This window comes from Pristis pectinata, chromosome 28 (genome assembly GCF_009764475.1).
Source record: "Pristis pectinata isolate sPriPec2 chromosome 28, sPriPec2.1.pri, whole genome shotgun sequence".
In the NCBI taxonomy this organism is placed as follows: Eukaryota; Metazoa; Chordata; class Chondrichthyes; order Rhinopristiformes; family Pristidae; genus Pristis; species Pristis pectinata.
Genome location: NC_067432.1, coordinates 28,374,443 through 28,398,425, shown reverse-complemented (window position 1 = coordinate 28,398,425; position 23,983 = coordinate 28,374,443). Strand labels below are relative to the sequence as shown.

Genomic DNA, 23,983 nt, shown 5'->3' with positions numbered 1-23,983 from the left:
CCTTTCTGCTTATTTCCAGCATCCTTGGTAACTTTGCTTTTGTGTTGTTTTTGTTCTTTATATTTTCTCTATTTTTTAGCTGCCAATTTGGTTGTGTGTCATCTGATAACCTCACACCTTAGCAGCTCATTACTTGCTAATTTTGCCAATGGTAAAGAGGTAGTTGGACTAAAGAATGCTAACACTACTCGATACTCAACACTACTCTCATAGAATACTCTAGGAACAAGGTATTTATTTGCATTATTCACTGCATTCAGGTTTGTGGCTGCTGAAAGTGCTCCATGGTAAGGTGTTTGGCTGGGCAAACCCAAGAGAAATCTAATGTAATACAGAAGCATAATTGTAAAACATGCTAATCTTTTATTATCAGGACATAACTAATCAAGAAAAACTAACAATTGATCAGCTGAAGACTGAAAACAAGAAGTTGGAAAAGCAGAAAACTGAGCTTATGACTGGCTTTAAGAAACAGATGAAGCTGATAGATATCCTAAAAAGGCAAAAGGTAAGAAGGTATGAAAATGAGAGAAGTGGTAGTTTGTAACCTTATCATTTTTGGAAAACCAAGAGTATTAAAATAATCTGGTGATTGAATGGTAATTTATAATAGCAGTAACAGATCTCAAATATGCTTTTTTTTAATTAAAGATGCACATGGAAGCTGCTAAGATGCTCTCCTTCACTGAGGAAGAATTTATTAAAGCATTGGAATGGGGAAACTGATTGGAAGAAACGACAAAGTAACAAGTCAATACTGTAAAACATATTTGAATGCAATTGCTAGTTTTCAAAATCTGTGTTCATCTTTTAATATTTAATGATTATTTTAAAGAAATAAAGATATTTTCTACCTTTATTTTTTTTTACTCTTTATCCTAGTGGTCAATTAAATATGGAATGGTTATTGGTTTTAAACCTGATTGTGTACATTCTTTGTTCTTAAATCCCAACACTTGAAATGCTACATGGGATTTCATTATTAGCCTCTAATATCTGAGTGCTTGAAGTGACCCAAATTGGCAGCAGGAAGAACTGGTTGACTTTTGTTTTACTTTTTCATTTATTCTCCTTAGAGCTCACCAGAGTTCATACTTTTCAATGCCTAATTAAACACACTTAAATTGTTACAAAGTTAAAGTATTTGAATTTTTAAATGTTACCTATCGATAAGAACTACGAAGTAGTAAATTCAACTAGAGTATCAAGCACTCTAATCCAGCACCATAGTTCTAGTCACCTTTTTACAACCAAACACAGCAAATGTTTGTTATGATGGGCTGGAAACTTGGTGACCTGGTGAGATTATTCCATTTTTAGTCCAAAGATTTACAGTTTCGTATTGCCAGTTCTTGATCACTGTTTACCATTTTCTCCATCCTGTGGCACATTTGTTGCTGGTAAGCATCACCTACACAGTAATGCTTAAGAGAGATTGATGTTGTATCAGCTAATAAAGTATTGACTTAAGTTTTGATTTCTTACAATATAACCACTCCTGCCTGAAGGATTTTCTCTCATGGCCAGTTGAAATTGGTCAAAGCTTGGCATACCTGTCATCAGCTGACATATTGGTCCTCAACTAATATATTTCAAAACTGAAATGTCACTGTCAGTCTTAGTTGTGCTTCTCTTTGCAAATTACCTGGACATGGCTACATCTCCAAATCTAACTACGGCCTGCCTGGAGAAAGACCTTCTTAACAATATCCTGAAAGAAGATGTTGTTGAAAGGGACAGCTCAAGTTAGAAGTTTCCAATCAAAAGCTCTTTCATGTATTAATTGTCACAGTGATGACTTTTAGAGGAAGCAATCTGTGTCCCACTGTAGTCTTTTTAGGAAGTCCCTTGAGATCAAGGATAACTTACTTCCACTCTGGCTCTGTGGGAACTTCAGACTCCCCCACAACTAGGGCAAGAAGTGGCAGGTGAGCAGATAGTTTGTGAGGTGGTCAAATTTCTGGAGTGAGTCAAAATGATCCAGAAATGGTGTTACTGCATTTCACTTTTAAAACATTTTCTAATTGCACAGCAAAGAAATAAACAGCCACGCAATAGAATTTCTAGGCCACTGACTACTCATGTGATGGATCCTGTTTCGTATTTGACATTCATTTATGTAGCCAATGAAGAGCTGAATTAATTTCTTAGTGTCTGCAGACTAGCATACTTGATAGATGGGAAATGATGGGAATTATCCTATGATGACAGATTATGTAGTCAAGGCCTACATTCCTTAAGGTTATTTGTTGAAAGTGAAAGCTGGAACTTCCAGTGCTGTCTAAAATGTGCCCTGGAGCAATGCAGAGAAACTGAGAATTTCAGCTGTCCCACCATATCAAAATTCAGTTCTGTCTGAGGTCTCCAAGCATATTTTTCTCCCCCTAGTATGCTGTCTGTTTCTCAGCTCCAAGGCCTGGTGGTTGGCCACTTTGCCCATTGGAGAAAAAGAATGGGCAGACACCCATAGTGGGGGAAGGGCAGAATCAGAATGGAGCGTTTGTATGTGGGAGGGATGATTGGGATCAGGGAATCAGGTGGAGTTGAGGTTTAAGATCAGGGCTGCAAGGCCTACGTTCTTTAGCTCCAAAGGACAGCTCCCATTGATTACCCTAATTTCCTCACATCACAAGAGGCCGTTTGGTTATTGAATCCAAGCTGGCTCTCAGTGTGTTTGCATTAGTCCCATTTCCCCACTCATTTTCCCTCTCTCAGATCACCTCCCCCACTCCCATCCCCCTCCTTCCATTTACCTCTACTATGGGCTAATTGACAATAGCACACTTACTAATACATCTTTGGCATGTGGGAGGAAACTGAAGCACTCGGTGAAACCCACATGGACCCAGGGAAAACATGCAAGCTCCATACAGCTGCCAAAGTCAGGCTCGAATCTGGAACCGAGGCAGCAGCTCTGCCCAATAGTTTGGGAAGATCTGCCGAAACCCTCTCTTGTACTATTGTTTTGTAAAGCATGTTAGGAGATCTGAGAAAAGGTAAATGTAGATCACCTACCTCGCACAGTTTATACCAATCTTTAAATGAAAGCATCTGCAGTATGCCATAACTCTACTACACATCTGCGCTTGGTTAATAGGTTTGTGCTTCCCTCAGATTAAAATCAACTCTTGCAACAGTTTGTGATATAGCACCACGAGAACATACAAGGCACGGCCTTTCTGCAATGTCAACATTTTTTGGACCAAATGGACATGTGGAACCAGTTACACTAAGCTCTAAAACCTAAAACATGGAAGAGGATTTAGATCCTTCAAAAGAAAATAAAGCCATGTGGGTAGGCAATGACCATGCTGCCTCTTGCTTGATCTTCTGTTACAAATTCTCCACAGGTCCAGTATGTATGTGTACGTCCTTACCATGGTGTGCTTTCAGATGAAGTAAAGTCCCAGTTTACCTAAAGACAAAATACTGCAAGTATCAGTACAGTATGTAAATTCAATGAACCTCCTTGGATTCCAGAATTTGCAGAATTTGAGAGTGCAGCAAAATTCATTAATCTATATTACACATCTTTTAAAATGCATCTTCAGTAATTAAACTTTATTTCTAATATTTATGAAAAATACCTTCAACATTCATATCAGGTACATTTTCAACTCTGCAATTAAAAGGGGATCAATACAAATTTCAGTCCAAGAGTAATTGTATGCTAGCCTGTGCAGCCATCTCAGACAAAGTTGTTGTATGAAATGAAATATGACAATGAGCTCCAGGTCTAACAATCCCACCCTTCATCTGAAGACAGGTTGGCATTTCCTTTCTTGAAATTCTCTTTGAAGGCATCATCAAACAGATCAAGCTCTTGTTCATCTTTAAAGATGCCCTATCAAAGACAAAAACAATTAGCTTAACGAGCTAAAAAATAACACAACCTTAATATTTATACAATAAACAGCATTTGGAAATAAAATTAGTTCACATCAATAGGTTTCTTGGCATTTGAATTTTAGTTATTTTGCTACCTCTCTAGTTTGAATCTTCCAGAAACACTCATATCTTCTGTAAGGATTTTGAAAGTCTCACTGAGACCCACTGGACCAAATCCCACCAACCTTGCAATTATAATCCCACCTCCTCCGTCTGTCACAAGCAGGCATGTTCTCCACACTCAAAGTCACTAGCAAGATGCTTGATTTTGACTCTATCATTGCATTTTCCTACACCGACTCCTCCCCTTGCCTATCACCCCACAACACACTTCAGCATTGTTAACTAATCCAGGCTTTTAACAGCTTTCCTTCTGTCCACCTCACACGTTGACAAAGCATTTCCTCAGATGGTTTCTCCCTCCAGAATTTGCACTAATGTATCCCATATGGCCACCATCTTCTTCTTCATGTTGCCTTGTAACATTATTTGAAACACAAGAGTAACGGAGGACACCTCTCTATCTCTCTGTAAACTGCTTTGATATCTGAATGTCTCAAACTAGACGATGGTTAATGTTTCCAAAACTCCTCCAAACTATTTTATATCTCACCTTAAATTCCATCTCCTTGTCAGACAGAGGTCAAGAACATTTATATATTGCTTAATTACACGGCTGATTTCTTCGTTTCATATCTCTCAAAATTATTTTTCCCGAACTACATCACCTGCCTATATCCTTGTTCACCTGCCAAAGCATTAACCTATAACCCTCCCACTTCTATTATTCATAAATTAATAATCCAGAATAATCGCAACCTGATGATACTTGACTACCTTCAAATTTCTCCCCCACACTAGCCCTCCTTTTGTGCAAGTACATGCTCCAGTTTCAACATTAATCTACTACCTCTTCCATCATTTAACAATTTACGGACCTAACCTTTGTAATTCCCTTGCTCATTAATTATCCCACTAAAGATATATTCTATATCTTAAAAATTAAGGAGTATTAAGTTGTTCTTTATATCTTGATATACTTGGTATCAATTTTCTGTGATCCTCAAAGTGCTTTTTATGTGATGAGAACTGTAGACTAGCATCTTCAACTCAATATTCATCTGAAATTTGAGGTTGCAGCAACAAACACATTAGTTTCCTTCAGTGTTTCTGTCCCAGTCTTTTATGGAGGAATTTCAAAGCTTTGCTTAAACTCAAAGTAATTCCTTTCCAAACTAACCTGATACAATAGAAACAGAAAGCCAGAGGAACATTTCAGTACAAATTGCAGGCTTACTGCTTCATCATTCTGGTATGTGGTGGAAAAACAATAGGTTTGTAATTGAAGACACCTATGTCAACATCAATTGTTAGAAGTTTGATCTAGGTAGTATGTAGACATAAAAGCGCAGATTCCCCATAACCAGGATTATCTCTGCAATTCATCTCATGTGTGTAGTGACAAGTTCCAGGTCTCTGGGAGAGTTTCAGATCAAATGATGCTTCAAGTTCCACTGCTACTCTCTATTAATATCTTTAGTAAACAGCAAAATCCCTGAAATACTTCAATTTAATTTCTACATTGGTAATATTTCTCTCATAACATACCTTTGGAAGGTAACCAAGTAGTTTACTGGCATGCTGTTTGAGAAGTTTCTGCCTTTCTTCCTCAATTATAGCCTTAAGAGCTGCCTCCTTCTTCTCTTCTTCCTGGCGTGCTTCAAGTTCTCGTTTCTAGTTAAAAGATATTCATTGGAATTCACTGGAAGCCATTCATGCAGAAACAAAGATTCTTGCCTTCTCTCGACTAGGTGCAGTATGCAACACTAAATCCCAACTAAATTTGGGCAAAAGTTACACTTTTTAAGTAAAATCTATATAAAACTTAGTCCCTGGTATGAATACATGTACACTTACATATGTGCATGTGCATTACAAACATGTGCATATACATTTTCTGGAAATGAAATTCAAAACTTGCCAAAAAATCAAAATTATTCAATATGAAATTTTACATGGAGCATTATTGATATGGTAGAAAATGGTAAACTGTAAATAATAATTGAATTTCAAATGCAGTTCACAACGTACTCTGTCTGCTTCAAATTGTCTGCGTCGCTCCTCAATGATTTCCTCCACAGCCCTTTTATGTTCAAGTTGTTTCATACGCCGTTTCTGTGCATTCATCTGCTCAATACGGTCATCCTCTGCAAGCTTGGCCATCATCTTTCTCCGTAACTCATCTTCCTCCTCCTTCTCTGCCTGTAGGCGCTTCTGTTTGAAAATCATTTGGTCTTGGTACGTCTGCTGCAATTCAATGCGTTGACGAATTTGCTTTTCAAAATCTGCCTGTAAAAATAAAAATTAAAATCTTACATGTATAATTGACCTTTGCTGTACAATGAAGAGTAAAAATATATGTGGTATAGTGTAATTGAGAATACTGATTCCCAGCTACATTCTCAGGTCAATCTTTTCATAGCAGACAGATAGATGTGCAACAGGCTCAATTTAATAGGCATCTTTCAGCAAAGATACAATTAATGCACCTTTTAATATTCTTGTCTCAACATACAATGCCAAAACAATGCAGCTCTTAGTAATAAACTGGCAAAAAGCCTTTCTAATACTAACGATTTCTTGTTGTCTACGAGCCTCTTCTACTTTTTCAAGGTACAATTCTTGTCGGACATTTTCCAATTCTTCACGATCATGGCGTTGCTTTTCTATTTCTGCAGCGAGCTATATTGGAAAAAAAGGCAATTATTTGTTAGATATCACTTTTTTATAATCATGACAGCCTGAGCAAACAAATTTATCCTACCTTTTGGTACAACATTTCTTTTTGCTGATCTTGTTCTCGAACTCTGGCCATCCGTTCATCTTCTCTGCTCTTTTGTGCATTTGCAAACTCCAATATTTTTCTGTTCTCTGCTTCCATTTTTTCCCGTTCCATTTGTTTCCATTCAGCTCGTTTCTTCTGGAACTCCTCAATGTACCTCTGGGTTTCCTGCATCTTCTGCATCTTCTGCTCTCTTTCACTGTACAAAAAGGATGGATTGAAATAAAAGTAGCGACAGCGATTAGTATTTTTAATATCACGAGCACAAGAATTAGGGTACACAAATGTTAGCAATTTTTGAATGAAATGTTTAGAATTCAACTACTATCACATTGCAAAAGCGAAAAGTGGTGAATATTTAATGTTTGTACAGTGGTATTATAATCATTTGTTTTATAGAAGCTGCCTTTGTGTGATGATCACTTAATACTTTAACATTACTTTCAAGATAGGGCAGAAAGACAGTTTTATGACCTAGCTTTCTACTGACTGACAACTGCGCAATCAGCAGCCATTTAGAATTCCATTAATTCTACATTTATTACAGTTTTGGAGCATTAATTAAAAGTCTAAATGGACACTGGAAAGGCCATGTGATCCACTTGTCCAATATGGATTTTTTTTTTTAAATGCTGCTTGCTAGAATATTCAAATCAATTATCTTCCTCCTGTCCTGAAGGGGCGTCTCGAGCAAAGGTATGCATGGGGCCTTGGAGTCCTCTATCTGACCATTGGCAAATACCTCATGGGCCTCCCGTTTTGACTGAACTTTCTGCTTACTATCTAGCAACTACCAAGTTCAACTGAAGCACATCAACTGCTCTCCCAACTGATATTGTTCAGTTAGCATTTTTGATAAGTTGATCGATGAGCTCATTTTACATACATCTGAAAGGACATTGAATAGAAATGTGAAATTTTGATATTAATTCATGACACTTCACAGAGGCCATTATATCCAACTGCGCCTGCTAAATGCACTGATCTTACTCATTGACCTCCAGGAGACAACTTGACAGTGCGACATTTTACTTAAACCAAAGCTCATCTTGGAAAACATTTCTGAAAGGGAAAGTAATTACTCAAGCACAGAAATGTACCCTTATATTGCACAACATTCTTTGGAGCCAGTAAATACTTGAAATAGAGTTTACCTCTGATCTTCATCATAGATCTTCCTTACAATTTCGTCTACCCTTAGTTTATCTTTTAGGAATTCATCATATGCTTCCTGTCTCCTTTGTTCATTTTCATCAACTTGCTTTTCAAGCTCCTTCTGATATTTTATGGCTCGTTCATGGCGTTTCTGTTCTTCTTTAGCCTCCTCTGCTGTGGCCTTTTCATGTTCTTTCTTCATTAACTTAGCAAGCTCAGCCTCTTGTTTCTAGTTTTAAAAAAGATAAGTATCTTGTTTCACCAGAGGTTTTGGATTCTTTTCGAGCACACCACACTTTAGTTCTTTATATTTCCAATATATGTTTTGAATCTATAACACATTTTAAGAGGCACGTTTTGCAAAAAAAAACGCATAGTTTTATACAAGTTATGTTGTTCATTTAAAAATCAAACACAAGCAAACTGACGACTTCTGTTCCTAATTTACTTGCCCTTGAAATCAATTTTCATTCAAGCAGGTTAATGTAGGTGGAAATGAGAGAGAAATTTCCAAAATAGACAGTACCTTTTAAGGAACCACTATAAAAGGTATTTCAAATTTGAATGGAAGCAGTCAGATGGTACAGGTGGGAAACGTTAGTTAAAAATAAATAACAGTTAATATGTTTAAAATGTAAGGAAAGGTATTAAGAGGGCAAGAAAGTCAGGTTAAGGACAATTATTGCAAAAAAAAGTTAATCATTAAGTATATAGGATAATTTGAACTAATACCTTTTTTAAAAAAAACAGCTAGCCAGAGATAAATAACCTTTTGGAACTGCCAGTAGTGTAAAAGGTTCATTTAAAGCAGATAACAGAAAATCATCACATACACTGAAATCAGTCTGTAGAGAATTAAAAAAAAATAGTCTTGCAATCTTTATAACTCAGTTTCAGATTTGTTTTTATTATTCACGTTAATATCCATCTTTTAAGCACAGTACTTACAATCTTCTCAAACCGATTTGCTTCTTTTTCAGCTATCTGGGCAGCTCTTTCTCTGTTCACATAAGCAGCCTTCAACTTGGCTTCCAATTCACGAAGCTCAAGGCTAATTTGGATATGTAGGAACACAAGAACAACATATTAACTAATTGCAATGAGAACGCAAGACAATAGGAGCAGGAGTAGGCTGCTTGGCCTCTCAATTCAATATTATCATGGCTAATCTACACTAGCCTCACCTCCTTTGTGCCAGTCCCCCAAAACCCCCAATATTTCAAAACATTATCTATGTCCACTTTAAATACCTCCAATGATCCAGCCTCCACAGCTCTCTAGGGTAAAGAATTCCAGAGATTCACTACCTTTTGTAAAATTTCTACACACCTCCATTTTAAATGACCAGCCCTTATCTTCTAACCATGTCCCGTCATTTGAGACTCTCTGACTAGTGGAAGCATCTCAGCACCGAGCCTGTCATGCCCCCTCAGCATCTTGCATCTCTCAATAAGGTCACCCTTCATTCTTCTAAACTTCAAGGAATACAGACCCAAATAGCTTAGCTTCTATTTGACAGGACAATCCTCTCATCCCAGGAATTAAGCTGATGAATTGCTTTTGGACTGACTCCAAAGTCTACTATATCTTTTTTAGGTAAAGGGAACAAAACTGTGCGCAGTACTCTAGGTGTGGCCTCACCAACACTCTGTACAATTGTAACAAATCTTCTCATTTTAAACTCCAACCCCTCTGTAATAAAGGCTAATTTGTCATTTCTCCTCTTAACTACTTGCTGCACCCACCTGCTAACTTTTTGTGATTCATGCACTAGAATACATAGATTCCTCTAAACTTCAACTCATGTGCCCTCTCTCCATTTAGATAATAGACATAGAAACACAGAAAACCTACAGCACAATTCAGGCCCTTCGGCCCACAAAGCTGTGCCAAACATGTCCCTGTCTTAGAAATTACTAGGCTTACCTATAGCCCTCTATTTTTCTCAGCTCCATGTACCTATCCAAAAGTCTCTTAAAAGACCCTATCGTATCTGCCTCCACCACCGTTGCCAGCAGCCCATTCCACACATTCACCACTCTCTGAGTAAAAAACTTACGCTGACATCTCCTCTATACCTACTCCCCAGCACCTTAAACCTATGTCTTCTTGTGGCAACCATTTCAGCCCTGGGAAAAAGCCTGACTATCTACCTGATCAAAGCCTCTCATCATCTTATATACCTCTATCAGGTTCCCCCTCATCCTCCGTCGCTCCAAGGAGAAAATGCCAAGTTCCCTCAACCTGCTTTCATAAGGCATGCTCCGCATTCCAGGCAGCATCCTTGTAAATCTCCTCTGCACCCTTTCTAATGGCTTCCACATCCTTCCTGTAGTAAGGTGACCAGAACTGAGCACAGTACTCCAAGTGGGGTCTGACCAGGGTTCTATATAGCTGCAGCATTACCTCTCGGCTCCCAAATTCAATTCCACGGTTGATGAAGGACAATACACCATATGCCTTCTTAACCACAGAGTCAACCTGTGCAGCTGCTTTGAACATCTTATGGACTCAGACCCCAAGATCCCACTGATCCTCCACACTGCCAAGAGTCCTACCATTAATACTATACTCTGCCATCATATTTGACCTTTAATCCACCTTTGGCTCTTCTTACTTAAGTGCATGACCTCACAGTAACCCACATCGAATCCCATTGGACAAGTTTTTGCCCAATCATTCAATCTATCTATATCCGACTGCAGGGTCACACTATCCTCATCACAACATGCCCTTCCACCATTTGCATCATTGGCAAACTCATATACCTTTCATTTCCCTCCCTCCTCCAGGTCATTCATATAAATAGTAAATAATTGAGGGCCAAGAAATGATCCCTGGAGTACCCCACTGGTTACGTCCTTCCAACCTGAAAAGGACTCATTTGTTCCAACTCTATGTTCTATGTTACAGCCAGTTTTCAATCCATTCTAGCACATTTCCTCCAATACCATGAGTTCTCAAGAGCATTGAGCATATATAATGGAGTACCTTGTCAAATACTTTTTGGAAATCAAAATACTCTACATCTACAGGTTCCCCTTTATTGACTCTCACTGTTATATTCTCAAAAAACTCAGGCAAATTTGTCAAACATGATTTATCTTTCATAAATTACATTAAGTTGCCTAATAATACCAAAACGTAACGCGTGCCTATTTGTATGTCTTTAACTAAAAATCTTTTGGTCCTGTAATGTTATATAAAGCGATGATCATGGATCACAAATTCCTATATTGAATGCTTTAAGAAAGGGCCAAGAGTTAATTACTGTAGAATTTCCAAGGTAATGTACATATTATGAATATGCAGCAGAACTCTGTTGAAGAAATCATAAACTGACAGAAAATTTGGAACAATTGGACTAATAAACTAGGTATTACAGAGGGTTTTTTTCTGGAGTTTTTGGGTGGGGATGGTTGAGGGGAGGACAGATATAAAAAAATGCACACATGCAGTATTACATTTTAGAAAATTGCTGCAAAATAATGTTGTTAAAGAATTACTTCACAGGGTGGTGGCTATCTGAAAGATGAACAGAAAAAGCTGGAAAAGCTCAGTAACAGAGAAAGTAAATAATTAAAACAATGTCAATGACTTTCCATCAGAACCAGTAACAAATTCTTCAAAAGGGAAAGGATGGCAAAAATGCTGACCGTTCGTACAACCAATTTTGCTCAGATATCAAAGTACAATTTGAAGATTTGAAGGCAACTAACAGTTGTACGGGGAGGGGAGTTAAACATAGAAGAAATGTAAAAACAGAAAATACTGGAAAAACAGTTCTGATAAAGTGCCTTTGATCTGAAATGTTAACTGATTCTCTTTCCACAGACATTGCCTGACCTGCTGTGCTTTTCCAGCATTTTGTATTTATTTCACCTTTCCAGCATCTACAACATTTTGTTTTGATTTTCAAAGAATGTGATGAAATAAAGCAAGATATCAATAAATTTGTTTACATAGTTGGTAAATTAGCTTAAATATAGAAAAATGTGAGGCAGTAAGAATGAGGGCACATTTTCTAAGAAAATTAAGTGCCTAAATCAGGTACAGGAGTAATGGGATTTGGGGTTCCCATATTTCCTTAATACACAGGAGGCCATTCAACCCATCAAGCCTATGTCAGCTCTCAGAATAGTTCCATGAAACCCATTCCACCATTTATTTATACGCATTCTCTTTGACATACCAAGCAACTCCTCCTCTTCACCTGCCACTGACCTACACTATGGGTAGTTTTCAGTAGCCAATTAACCTACCAATGTGTCCTTGGGGTGTGGGAACTCATGTAGTCACAGAGAAAACGTGCAAACTCCTCAAAGACAGCACCAGAGGTCAGGATTGAACCCAGGTCACCGGGTCTTACAGCAGCAGCACTATCTGCTGTACCACTGGATTGCCTTGATATATAATGATCAAGTAAAGAAACAGCACAAGGTAACAATATAAGAAGCAGGGCAAGCAGTAGGTTATATGGTCTCTCACTCTGCTCCACCATCCAACAGGTCCATAGCTAATTGCCTCAAATCCACTCTCCTGTCCTTCCCCATAACCTTTGACTGCCTTGTACTGCAAAAATCTGTTTATCCCGTCTCAAAATATTCAATGACCCAGCCCCTACACTTCTTTGGGCTAGCTAATTCCAAAGATTCACAACCCTAAAAGAAGAAATTGCTCCTCATCTCCATCTTAGACAGATGGCCCTTGAATCTGAAACTAATGCCCCTAGTTGTAAATCCCTCCATGAAGGGAGACATTCCCTCAGCTTCTACCCTATCAAGTCTTCTGAATCTCATAATTTAGTAAGATCACCTCAGTCTTCCAGACTCTAGAACACGAGCCCAACCTACTCTATCATTCCTCACGAGACACCCCTTCATCTAGGAATCTACCTACTGAATCTCCTCTGTACTGCCTCCAGTATAAGTCTATTCCTTTTTAAATTTAAAACGTCATCTTATCATAGGCTTGAGAGACCACGGATCTGCACTCTGGATAGAACACTGTCTATTGGATTGCATCGTCTGCTATTGATATAGAGACCCACGTGGAAGTGGCTAACAACTGTTGCATCTGCTGGACTTGACCAAAACTGTACCCAAGTTAATAAGGGCCACTTTAAAGAGAGCAAAGCATTCCAGGATTCATTATTAGAGGGAGGGATAAAATTAAAATGAAGACGTTAATGTTAAACTTGTGTGAAAACTTGAATAGGCTACACTTCTAGTTGTGTTAATATTTATTATCACCACACAATACAAAATGTAGATGCACTATATTCACTTATTGTACAATTTACTAGTTTGATGACTGATATAAGAGCTGCAACGACAGATTGTAAAGATCCATTAAAAAAGTTTTCACATGGGGGAGACTAGAACCAATAGCTGTATATTCAAGGTAATTCATGAAATAGAGAATTCAAGAGTAACTTCAAGGATGTTTAGGAAGCTGAATAAAAATGAATTTATCATCTATATCAATGATTTGGATGAGAATGTACAAGGCACGGTTGGTAAGTTTGCAGATAACACTAAGATAGGTGGTGTCATTGACAGTGAAGATGGTTATCCGGCTTTACAGAGGAATCTCGATCAGCTGGGTAAGTGGGCCAAGGAATGGCAAATGGAGTTTAATTTGGACAAGTGCGAGGTGTTGCATTTTGGGAAGACAAATGAGGGTAGGATTTACACAGTGAATGGTAGGACCCCGAGGAGTGTTGTAGAACAGAAGGACTTACGAGTACAGGTAAATGGTTCCCCGAAAGTGGCATCGCAGGTAGACAAGGTGGTGAAGGCGGTTTTTGGCATGTTGGCCTTCATCAGTCAGGGCATTGAGTATAAAAGTTGGGATGTTATGTTGCAGCTGTACAAGACGTTGGTGAGGCCGCATTTGGAATATTGTGTTCAGTTTTGGTCACCCTGCTATAGGAAAGATGCCATTAAGCTGGAAAGAGGGTAGAGGAGATTTACAAAGATGTTGCTGGGACTCAAGGGACTGAGCTATGGAGAGAGGTTGAGAAGGTTGGGACTTTTTTCATTAGAGCGTAGGAGAATGAGGGGTGATCTTATAGAGGTGTATAAAATTATGAGGGGCATAGATAGGGTGAATGCACACAGTCTTTTTCCCAGGGTTGGGGAATCAAGAACTAGAGGGTATAGGTTTAAAGTGAGATGGGAGAGATTTAGTAGGAACCCGAGTGGCAACTTTTTCACCGAGAGAATAGTCGATGTATGAAATGAGCTGCCAAAGGGAGTGGCTGAGGCAGGTACATGAACAACATTTAAAAGGCACTTGGACAAGAACAGGGGTAGGAAAGGTTTAGAGGGATATGGGCCAAATGTGGTCAAATGGGACCAGCTTAGACGGGAATCTTGGTCGGCATGGACCAGTTGGGCCAAAGGGCCTGTTTCCGTGCTAGATGACTCTATGAAGCAGAAAAGAATAGACTGATAAATACTGTTGGGGTTAGATAAAAGGATGCCTTTGTGGAGCATAAACAGTAGCCTAGACTTGTTAGACTGAATGGTCATTTCTACTTTGTAATTATATAGTGCAACAGTTTTAAGCAGGCACTGAGGCATGGAAAAGAGAGGAGGTAGATTAAAGAACATTAAGATCAGTCTGTGATCAGGTATGAAGCAGGAGTGATTAAATGACAGACAGGATGAGGCTACAAAGGATGGTAATGGAACAAGAAACAAAAGATGGGTCTAGAGGAGTTGTCAATAATAAAGCAGAACTATTGTTTTAGCCATCTGAAAATTTACATTTAAACTTACTCACAAATCAATTTGTAATTTAGTTAACCTCGCGTGTAACCACAGCTTATCTGGGGACCTGGGATTTCAATGTTTATTCTGCATTATTAGCAAAATATTTCTGGTCACTCATTTTAAAATTTATTTCTAGTGCTGCCTTTGGGACTGCCTTGGTCTTCCTTAACACACTTCAACATAATTAAAGAGCAGTATTGAGAATGTAATGAGGCAATATATAAACATGACATCTTTCTTTAACTTGCCTGTTTTCTCGGATATGCTGCCTCATTTTTTCATCTTTTAGTTTCTCATATTTTATTCTTTCTAGCTCCTTGGCTATCCTTTCCTCTTGTTCCAGCTGCTTGGCCTTCAGTACTTTTCTCTTTTCTGCCTATTACAGACAGCCATAGTCCAGAATAATTAAGCACAAGAATCATAATCAATGTAAAACAGGGTCATCAAAAGAACATTTCCAGTGATTGATCCAAGTTAACATTATAGTCTGAGAACTTGAACTACTATTAGTTTTATTCAATACAAACAAGTTAAAAACAAAACATTATGTAATTTAACCTCTTAATTAGCATTCTAATTATCAAAATCTTCCTGGTTATTTGCTAGAGTTTTCTTAGTACAAAGTCTGAAGCAGGCAACATGTTACTGCATTATGCCAATCTTCTCCTGAACAAAATAAATAAATGCAACATCTAATTTCAGACTTACGTTTTTATAATTATCTTGTTTCCCATGTCTAGATATGTTTGCATCATACCTGCAAGACTAAAGTCTTTGAGGACAACATGTTATGCATTTGAACAATCCAAATAAGGAGACAGCCAAGTAAAGGTCATCTTAATTACCTATCCTTCAAGAGACTAGATACTGTCTCATGTGATGCCAAAGAATTATGCTGATAGGATTTCAGTGGGACAACCTTCTAGAAGTTTTTATTAAATCTAATTGCATAACCAGACCATCAGTTACATAATTTGAGTATAAAAAAAATCTTGTTTTTCCACTCCAGTGGAAGTCTGCTATTTCAAAGCCCCATGCTGCTGAAAATTGTTACAGTTAACTGTCCCACAGATCACCACTCAGTCCTGCCCTGGATATCTTTCACATTGAGACAGGAAAAACTACCCATCACTGCTACAACTAAGTCCTTCTTAATTTGGTGATAATACAACAATTAAAGTCCCTCTACACACAAGACACTAAAAGGAACACTGCATCAGTGCAGACTTAAACAGTATCAATCTCAACAGCACACTTAAAAACAAACCTGCAACACCCAAATGCATAAGAACCAAATAAAAGCCCTCAAGAGGAGATAAAGGTGAACCTTCCTCAGGGCATGTCATTAATTAAACAGGGTCAACAAAAATAAGTCCTTAATACTAATAGCTGAAACCATCAAACCAGAGGAGCTAAAATAGAAACCAATTTACTCATAGATAATTTGGCCAGGACTGTAAAATGTATTAATGAGGAAGATTTGATAAAATTACCATTACTTAATACCACTATTGTTGTTACATCTAAAATAATAGTCACCATTTTTGCACCTCTTGTATGCAGGTCTAATTCTTGTGTAATAAAGGACATTATGGTAAAACATAGCAGTGATGTGTTAACACAGCAATAAAAAGATAGAAATTTGCACACCTTTAAAATTGCTTCTTCCATCATTTTTTCCTGTTCTACCTCCTGTAATACTCTTTGGAAGCGCTTTTTTGCTGCCATTTCATCAGCTCTTATTCTGGCCAATACAGTCTTTTCTTTACTCAGTTTTTCCAGAAATTCTTTATAAGTTGTGTCCTTTTGAGTAATGTTCTCTATCGCCCTATTCTGTTGAATAGCTGATAATTTAGTTGGGCAAATAGAAGCCTGCAAATGTAAAAGAAGAAAATGTACATTTTAAAATATTGATTTAGCAAAATTATGAAAATTTGTTGCATTTTTTACTTTAGCAAAACAGTCAATGTATTTTTAAGATATTCTTCAATATAAAGAAAATATTATTTTTAATTCAAATGAACAGTTAAGTACATTAAAATGCTGCCAATTCAGTTCATTTCAATCAGTCATCCATGATACATCTCAGGTGATGATGCAACTGTTCAGAAATTAATTGTTTCAGAAGTCTATGATATTTTACATGTAAGAGATTGTAAACTGGAGAGCAAAATAATTTATAAACCTCTAATCAGATTACGCAAAAGGCAGCAATAAATGGCATGAAAGGTTTAAGTTGACATAGGAAAATTAAAATGAATCATCAGTTCAGTGCTTAATTCAAGTGCATTTCAGCTTCTGTAATTGATACCCATGGTGGGGAGAGTAAGTAATTTTAACTTAATTCAACTCAATTCTGCAAAAACCTATCAGGAACATTTAAAATATGAATATTTAAAATGCCAGTGAACATTTAAAATAGCTGCCCATAGCTTTCCCACCTTCAATGTGGCCAAATACAAAGTTGAAATAGGGGTGACAAAGAAACTTACCAAAAGCCAACATGATAATCCTCAGCCAGAAAGGTTCAGCATTTTGTTTTAGGGCAAGAGAGGTATGAGTGCTCCTCTAGTGCCGAGATAAAACTCTGGGCTTCCTTCCCCATCTCCTCTGTCAGGGACTTCTCTCCTGAAGTGGGACCTTGACAGAGACTGTCAACCTAGGTCACTGGGAGTGGCTTCTGTTGCTCGATTTTCACCGCTGAACAGTGTCTTCTCAGATCATAGGAAGTACAGGTCCTCCCCAGGTTATGAATATCCGACTTTGGACAGTCCAAACATACAAACAAGCATTTGGGAGACTGACCAGATGGATGGGGATCAATATGCTGGCTACTGTGGGGCTGCAGGCAACTTCTGCCAAGTGAGAACAGGGCATTTCCACTTGCCTTCTCTCCCAACCAGCTTCCCTCACCACAACCCCCCCACCAAACCCCCAACAATCAGGGGCTGGGTCAAGCCAAGCAGAGCTGAGTCAGTGAGGCTGGCTGGCAGCCACTCTTTCCACGCCTGCTCACTCACACATCACAACTGTTCTTGTTCATTTCAGACTTGCAAGCAGTTCAGATTACAAACAGTTCTCAGGAACAGAGCCCTGTCGTAATCTGGGGACTGCCTGTATAAAGGGAAGTCTTGTTCACCTACACAAAGTCATGGCTAGACTACATCTGGAGTACAATGTGTAGTTCTGGATATCATTCTTTTGACACTGGAAGGAATGCACTGCACAACAATCAGAGCTCTGAGCATTAAATTATGAGAGATCATATAAACTCACTGGTGGATATTTTCCCCAAAATATAAACAAATTACTTGACTGGAGGCTTTTGAAAGGAATTGATAGAGTTAAGAGAAGTCCTACCTAAATTACATTATATAAATTGCAGATTCCACAGTAACTGACCTGTGACCTGAATCACAGTGGGCTAAAACATCCAACACTTTCCTGCTGCCTCTGATCTCCATCTTGGCTGCTCCTGGAACCTCTGACCTCTATGGCCACCTCTGGAGCCTACCAAGTATCCACCCAATCCAAGCCTCATCCTTCTTCCTTTCTTTCTTTTTCAATCTTTTTATTAGTTTTCAAATTAATACAGATTAATATATAACATCAATGTTTGTACATGTAATACAAAGAGATCAGGAGAACAATCATGGCATAAATAGTCATAAAGAACAATAAAATATAAAAAAATCTGTAGATCCAACGATCTCTTAATAAATGAATATAATACAAAAGAAAGGAAAGAAAAAGATTTATTATATAAATAAAAAAAGAGAAAAAAAATCCCCAAATCAATAAGAAAAATTATAAATATATCAAAGCAAACTAAACTAAACAGAAAAATTTCAAAAAAAACAAACAATAAAAAGAAAAAAAAGACTGGACTAAAATTTCCCAGTAGAAACAGAGCAATATTATGTCATCAACTCCGTTCCTCTAAATTGGAAAGTTATTGAAGAGGGATCTATATCATGTGAAAATATTGAATAAATGGACTCCAAATATCTTCAAATTTAAGCGAAGAATCAACAGGACCACTCCTAATTTTTTCCAAGTTTAAACATGATATAGTTTGAGAGAACTATTGAAAAGTAGTAGGGGGTATTGGATCCTTCCGCTTAAGCAAAATGGATCGTTTGGCCTTTAATGTAACAAAGGCAATCATACAGTAAGCAGAAGCAGATAAATGGCCAGACTCTATCCTTGGTAATCCAAAAATTGCAGTGATAGGGTGAGGATGTAAATCAATATTTAATACAGTTGAAATAATGTTAAAAATGTCTTTCCAATATATTTCCAAAAGAGGACAGGACCAAAACATATGTGTCAAAGAAGCCACATTCGATTTACATCTGTCACATATAGGATTTATACTGTGATAAAAACAAGCTAGCTTATCTTTTGACATATGGGTCCCGTGAACTACTTAAACTATCAAAGAGTGCCTGGCACACATTGAAGATGTATTAACTAAATAAAGAATTTTCTTCCAAGTCTCTGTAGGTAAAGATGTCTGGAGTTCACTTTCCCATTCATTCTTAATTTTGTCCAGTGATTCTGGATGTATTTTCATAATTAAATCATAGATTATTGCTATCAAGCTCTTCTGATAAGGATTAAGACCTAAAATTTTTTCCATATTTTCAGTTTTGTAAGGTGTCGGAAAAGAGGGTATAGTAGCTTTTAAAAAACTTCTAATCTGCAGATATCGAAAAAAGTGTGATCTAGGCAAATTGTATTTGTTAGACAATTGTTCAAAAGATGAAAAACAATTATCAATGAACAAATCACGAAAACATACTATTCCCTTCCTTTTCCATATGGAAAAAGCTGAGTCAACTCTGGATGGATGAAAGAAAAAAATTAGATTGATTGGGACTTGACAAATTAAATTTATTTAATCCAAAAAATTTATGAAATTGAAACCATATTCATATTGTATGTTTAACAATTGGGTTAATCATATGTTTACTTAATTTGGTAAGTGCAAAAGGGAGTGAAGCTCCTAAAATAGAAACTAATGAAAATTCAAGTACTGATTGGTGCTCAAGATGTACCCATTTGGGACATTGAATTACATCTGAATCTTGTATCCAAAAAATTAAATATCTGATATTAATTGCCCAATAATATAATCTAAAGTTAGGCAGGACCATACCACCATCCTTTTTTAGTTTTTGTAAATATTTCTTTCTTAACCTTGGGTTTTTATTCTGCCAAATATATGAAAGAATTTTAGAATCAATAGTGTCAAAAAAAATTTTGGGATGAAAGTTGGAATCGCTTGAAATAAATACAAAAATTTTGGTAAAAAGCCTCATCTGTTTTGCAGCTGACCCCACAATCATCACGTCCAGGGATTAGAGCAATGAATTACAGCGCACCAAGAATAAGTATCGGTAAAACTGTGATAGTTACAGAGGTAAATACTCCACATTCATCATGTAAAAGTATAAGAAGCATTATATGACTTGTGCTATTCTCCCTTGCACCTACCCCCCTCCACCACTCCTGGCGACTTTTAGGCAAATTACCACAACTAATAAAGGTAAATATCTTTCTCCAGTTTTGTTTGTCTTGTTTGTAGCCCAGTTGTCTTTTTTTTAAAAATACATCCTGAAATTTAATTAGGGTCCTTTAGTACAGAAAAACTTCTCTGCTGGCAAGTCGCCTTAAAAGAAGGACATTAAAATCAGACCTGAGCCATAGTGATAAGAATCCCTTCTCATACAAAGGATGGCAGAGAAAGTAGATGTCAGCTCAATAATTTTAAAGATGAGATTGATAGATTTTTGCTATTGAAGGACCATAAGCGACACGGGTCCTCGGCAGGTGAATGGATCTGGAACACATATCAGCTAGGATCTCTCTGAGTGACAGGGACTGAGTGGCTTACTTAATCCCTTACGTTCCCAGCTTGTTTTGCCTGCTCAAGGCCTAGTCCTTAAAAGTGTTTTCACTTCCCTGATGCCACTACCAGGCCAGCTTGCCATTTGATTTCAACCAGGATAAAAAACCAAGCAAATCCTGTCTGTAGCTACTTATGGAATGACTTTTTGAATCACAGATATGATATAGGCATCATGAAAAAGGTCATAATTTATTATCCATACTTGTAATCCAGGTATTCCAACAGTGCAGTTGAGTGGGATTTACATGATTTTGACGAGTAAAAATCCTGTAACTCCCACAAATGAAGGACAATGGTACAGTTCCAGATCTGGAAGGTGCACAATCTAGAGGAAGAACATGCAGGAAATGGTGTCCCCATGCATCTGCTGCTCTTGTCCTTCCAGGTAGTAGAGGTTCATAGAATCATAAAGTTGTACATCACAGAACATCCATGCCAACCTTTTTGCTACACTAATTCTGCCACAGACCCAGTTCTTCAGGGGTGCTAGCTATATTCTTCAGGACTCAGCCAGCTTGGTTAGCAGTTAGCGCTACCATATTGCTCAAAGACAAAGAGCACTGCTTCATCAGTGAGGGAGGAGTTTCCTTACTGATTTTTGATCCACGATTTCATAGGTCTGGGGTCATTATTGAGGACTTGCAGAGCTACTCCCTCTTGCTTGTGTACCAGTATGCAGCCACCTCTGATGGGTCTATCCTCCTGGTGGACAGGACATAGACAGGGATCGAGAAGTCTGGAATGTTGTCTGTAACATATCATTGCGAGTACAACTGTGTCAGGCTGCTGCTTGACTAGACTGTGGGATAGCCCTTCTAATTTAGACACTAGTTCCCAGAAGTTAGTGAGGGGGACTTTGCAGTCACCTGGGCTAAGAGCAACTAGGTTGATGCTGGATGGTCTTACTTTCTCTGTTTTAAAAAGGTGATAATAGCACACCTGGAGCCTGATAGGTCATTTCAGTCAACCATTTTGCTGGGTCTGGAATTATATACAGGCCAAACCAAGTAAGGATGGCAGATTTCCTCCCCTATAAGGACATTATTGCCCCCTCCCCCAAGATTCCAGATTATTAGATTCCAGAATATTGATTTTAAATTCCACAGCTGCCATGATGAGATATGAACTCAAAATCTCTGCTTGTTACATTGTTAATTCAATCTCTGGATTAATGATTTGGTGATTTAACTGCTAAATAGCACTGTTGCTACAGGCAGGCATAGACTACTTCATTAAGATTTGGCCTCGAACAATGAAAACCATATTGTTTTGTGCCAGGTATACATTTTAGAATAACAAATTATAGAAATGAGGTGTGATCTGAGATCTTCTAAGTGTTTTGAGCATTCATACCAAGTGTTTAAATGAAGCAAGTTAGGGAAAAACTTGTAGAGTCAGTCTTGAGGAACCATCATTGTAAAATTGCAGCAAAAAGGAGTTAGTTTAAGGCAAATCCCTCTCAAAGAGCTAATGGAGGAGGAAAAGCTTTGCAAGAATAAGTAGATGAGGCAGAGACTAAGTTTGGGGCAATTTAAAATAGGATAACTGTATAAATTGTAATTGGATGCCCTTGTCCCAAGTGCTGCTAAAATCGTCACCCATGTTTTTACTGGCTCCAGACTAGATTATTTCTGCAATTGCTCATCTCCTGGTCTGATTTTCTTCCAAAAATATTGGCCATATTCTATCACACATTCCCATTTGCCCTCCTGTTCTCACTGACCTACTTGTCAAAGAAAGCCTAGCTAACCCAAAATGATGTGATGTTAATAAATTAGCAGCCAGTATTCTATTTAGATACAGCTAGTTCAATCTGATCCAAATTAATCTTTGGCAGCTGCTGTAGGACTCCAGGACAGAGTTCCTTTGGGGATAAAGTACTGAATTCAGCCGCTGTTAAAACAAAATAATTGTGACAATTTTAATTCAACTTAGAGAGATGCCGCTATCTAACCAAATTTAACTAAGACCTCATTATCTTACTTTGACTATCAGCTCAAGCAGAACTCACATTATCTCACACTTAAATCCCTCCAAAGTTCAACCTTCCTCCTCTCTAGTTCCTCCATCTCTTCGACCTTTACCTTCAAAGTTTATTCTAAAGTTTGACATTTTGTGCAGCATCCATGTCAGTTTTCACCCCACCTTTGTCTTAAACTGCATAGGCCCCATATATCCTAAATTTTTTCTCAAATCCCTCACATCTCACTCTAATCCTCAAAATCCACATCTTTGACTAAACTCAGTCATCCTTTTTTTCCTGCTTGTATTATAGCATTGTGTTTGTTTAGGTGTCTTAGCAAACTCAAGAATGCAATACAATATAAAAACCTGGAATACTAAAACCCTTAATTGAAATGCCCAATATATTTGTCAACCCTTCGATGAATGAAGGTTTATCCAATATGAAGAAGCTTTAATTGGCAGGTGGATAATTGGTTCAATTCCCACTTCAGTCTGGTCTCAGGGTTACCAGTTCTGAATGCCAAATGTCAGGTGTTGGAAGTGCGTAAATGCTGGGTCAGAGCCTTGCCCTCGTCCCACTGTCCACGTCCCGTGTCCCACTGCCCACGTCCCGTGTCCCTCGTCCCACTGCCCACGTCCCTCGTCCCACTGCCCACTCCCCTTGTCCTACTGCCCACTCCCCTTGTCCCATGTTCCTTGTCCCACTGCCCACATCCCATTGCCCACGTCCCTTGCCCCACTGCCCACGTCCCGCCATTGCCCTCAGTTTAACTCTCACATGAAGGATGTGTCCCATAGGTTTGGCACTGGAGGACACAGTGGGCATTTTAAGTACCCATGCTGTGCGGGGTTATAATACGCGGGGAAGGCAACTCCACCTTTACTGTGCGTCCGCCAGCAGTAATTCTGCCAAGATGCAGAATTGCCCGGAACTGTCACCGCACCAAGCCGACACAGCCCGGGCCCGAGGGCACACTTACCATCTTTTACCGCGATAATGTGGACAATATTTTGTCAATCACAAATTTCGGCGGCGGTGGCTGAACGATCCCCGAGCGGTAACCGTTACCCTAGAAACGCGCGGCGCCTTTTTTTTCACCGTTTAGTAACAACCGCGCTGATTGGCTGCGTGCGGCATTTTAAATGCGGGTTTCCGGTGCTGCCTGGCAACGGGATTCAACAGAGGCCTAGTGCGGTGGTGAGTGTTAAACCCCTGAGCCATTAAACTGAGTGACTTCGTGTAATTTAAATATATAAACGACTGCAAGACCCACTCCAATGTAATCTAAAGAACTTCATGTGCACTTGCCGCATCTCAGAGTGTGAAGACTGCTCTGAAATCCAGTCAATGTTGGTTTGTAACCTGAGCAGCAGTCAGTTTGGAAACAACATCCCACGAATATCAAGGGTACAGGTATGGGGTTCAATGTTGGGTTAGAT

General features: G+C 38.3%; 2 protein-coding genes across 3 annotated transcripts in view; one reads left to right on the top strand and one right to left on the bottom strand.

Moving 5' to 3' along the window:
* tex9 (testis expressed 9) overlaps positions 1-1,317 on the top strand; it is a 58,276-nt gene extending 56,959 nt beyond the window's left edge. The window contains exons 11-12 of one of the 2 annotated variants that reach the window (XM_052040559.1): positions 374-508; positions 652-1,317. In XM_052040559.1, coding sequence (XP_051896519.1) covers positions 374-508; positions 652-726 — 210 coding nt within the window. In that variant the 3' untranslated portion in view covers positions 727-1,317. The remainder of the gene's footprint in view (positions 1-373; positions 509-651) is intronic. The other variant, XM_052040558.1, reaches the window with a different exon arrangement.
* A 2,220-nt stretch (positions 1,318-3,537) lies between these two features.
* On the bottom strand, positions 3,538-23,640 carry mns1 (meiosis-specific nuclear structural 1). Its single transcript, XM_052040589.1, has 10 exons — positions 23,524-23,640; positions 16,315-16,536; positions 14,913-15,040; positions 8,834-8,936; positions 7,885-8,114; positions 6,713-6,929; positions 6,523-6,630; positions 5,980-6,237; positions 5,497-5,622; positions 3,538-3,844 (listed from the first exon to the last, which is right to left on the bottom strand). Exons 1-10 carry the CDS (start codon positions 23,524-23,526, stop codon positions 3,737-3,739), a joined length of 1,503 nt encoding a protein of 500 aa, XP_051896549.1. The 5' UTR covers positions 23,527-23,640; the 3' UTR covers positions 3,538-3,736.
* Between the last annotated feature and the right edge of the window lie 343 nt (positions 23,641-23,983).

What these genes read in the sequence shown, in the direction of transcription:
- mns1 (XM_052040589.1), bottom strand. An exon ending in CAAATCGGTTTGAGAAGATT is followed by an intron (nt 8,115 to 8,833) that starts GTAAGTACTGTG and finishes TTTTAAAACTAG; the next exon opens with AAACAAGAGGCTGAGCTTGC. An exon ending in GACAATTTGAAGCAGACAGA is followed by an intron (nt 5,623 to 5,979) that starts GTACGTTGTGAA and finishes TCTTTTAACTAG; the next exon opens with AAACGAGAACTTGAAGCACG.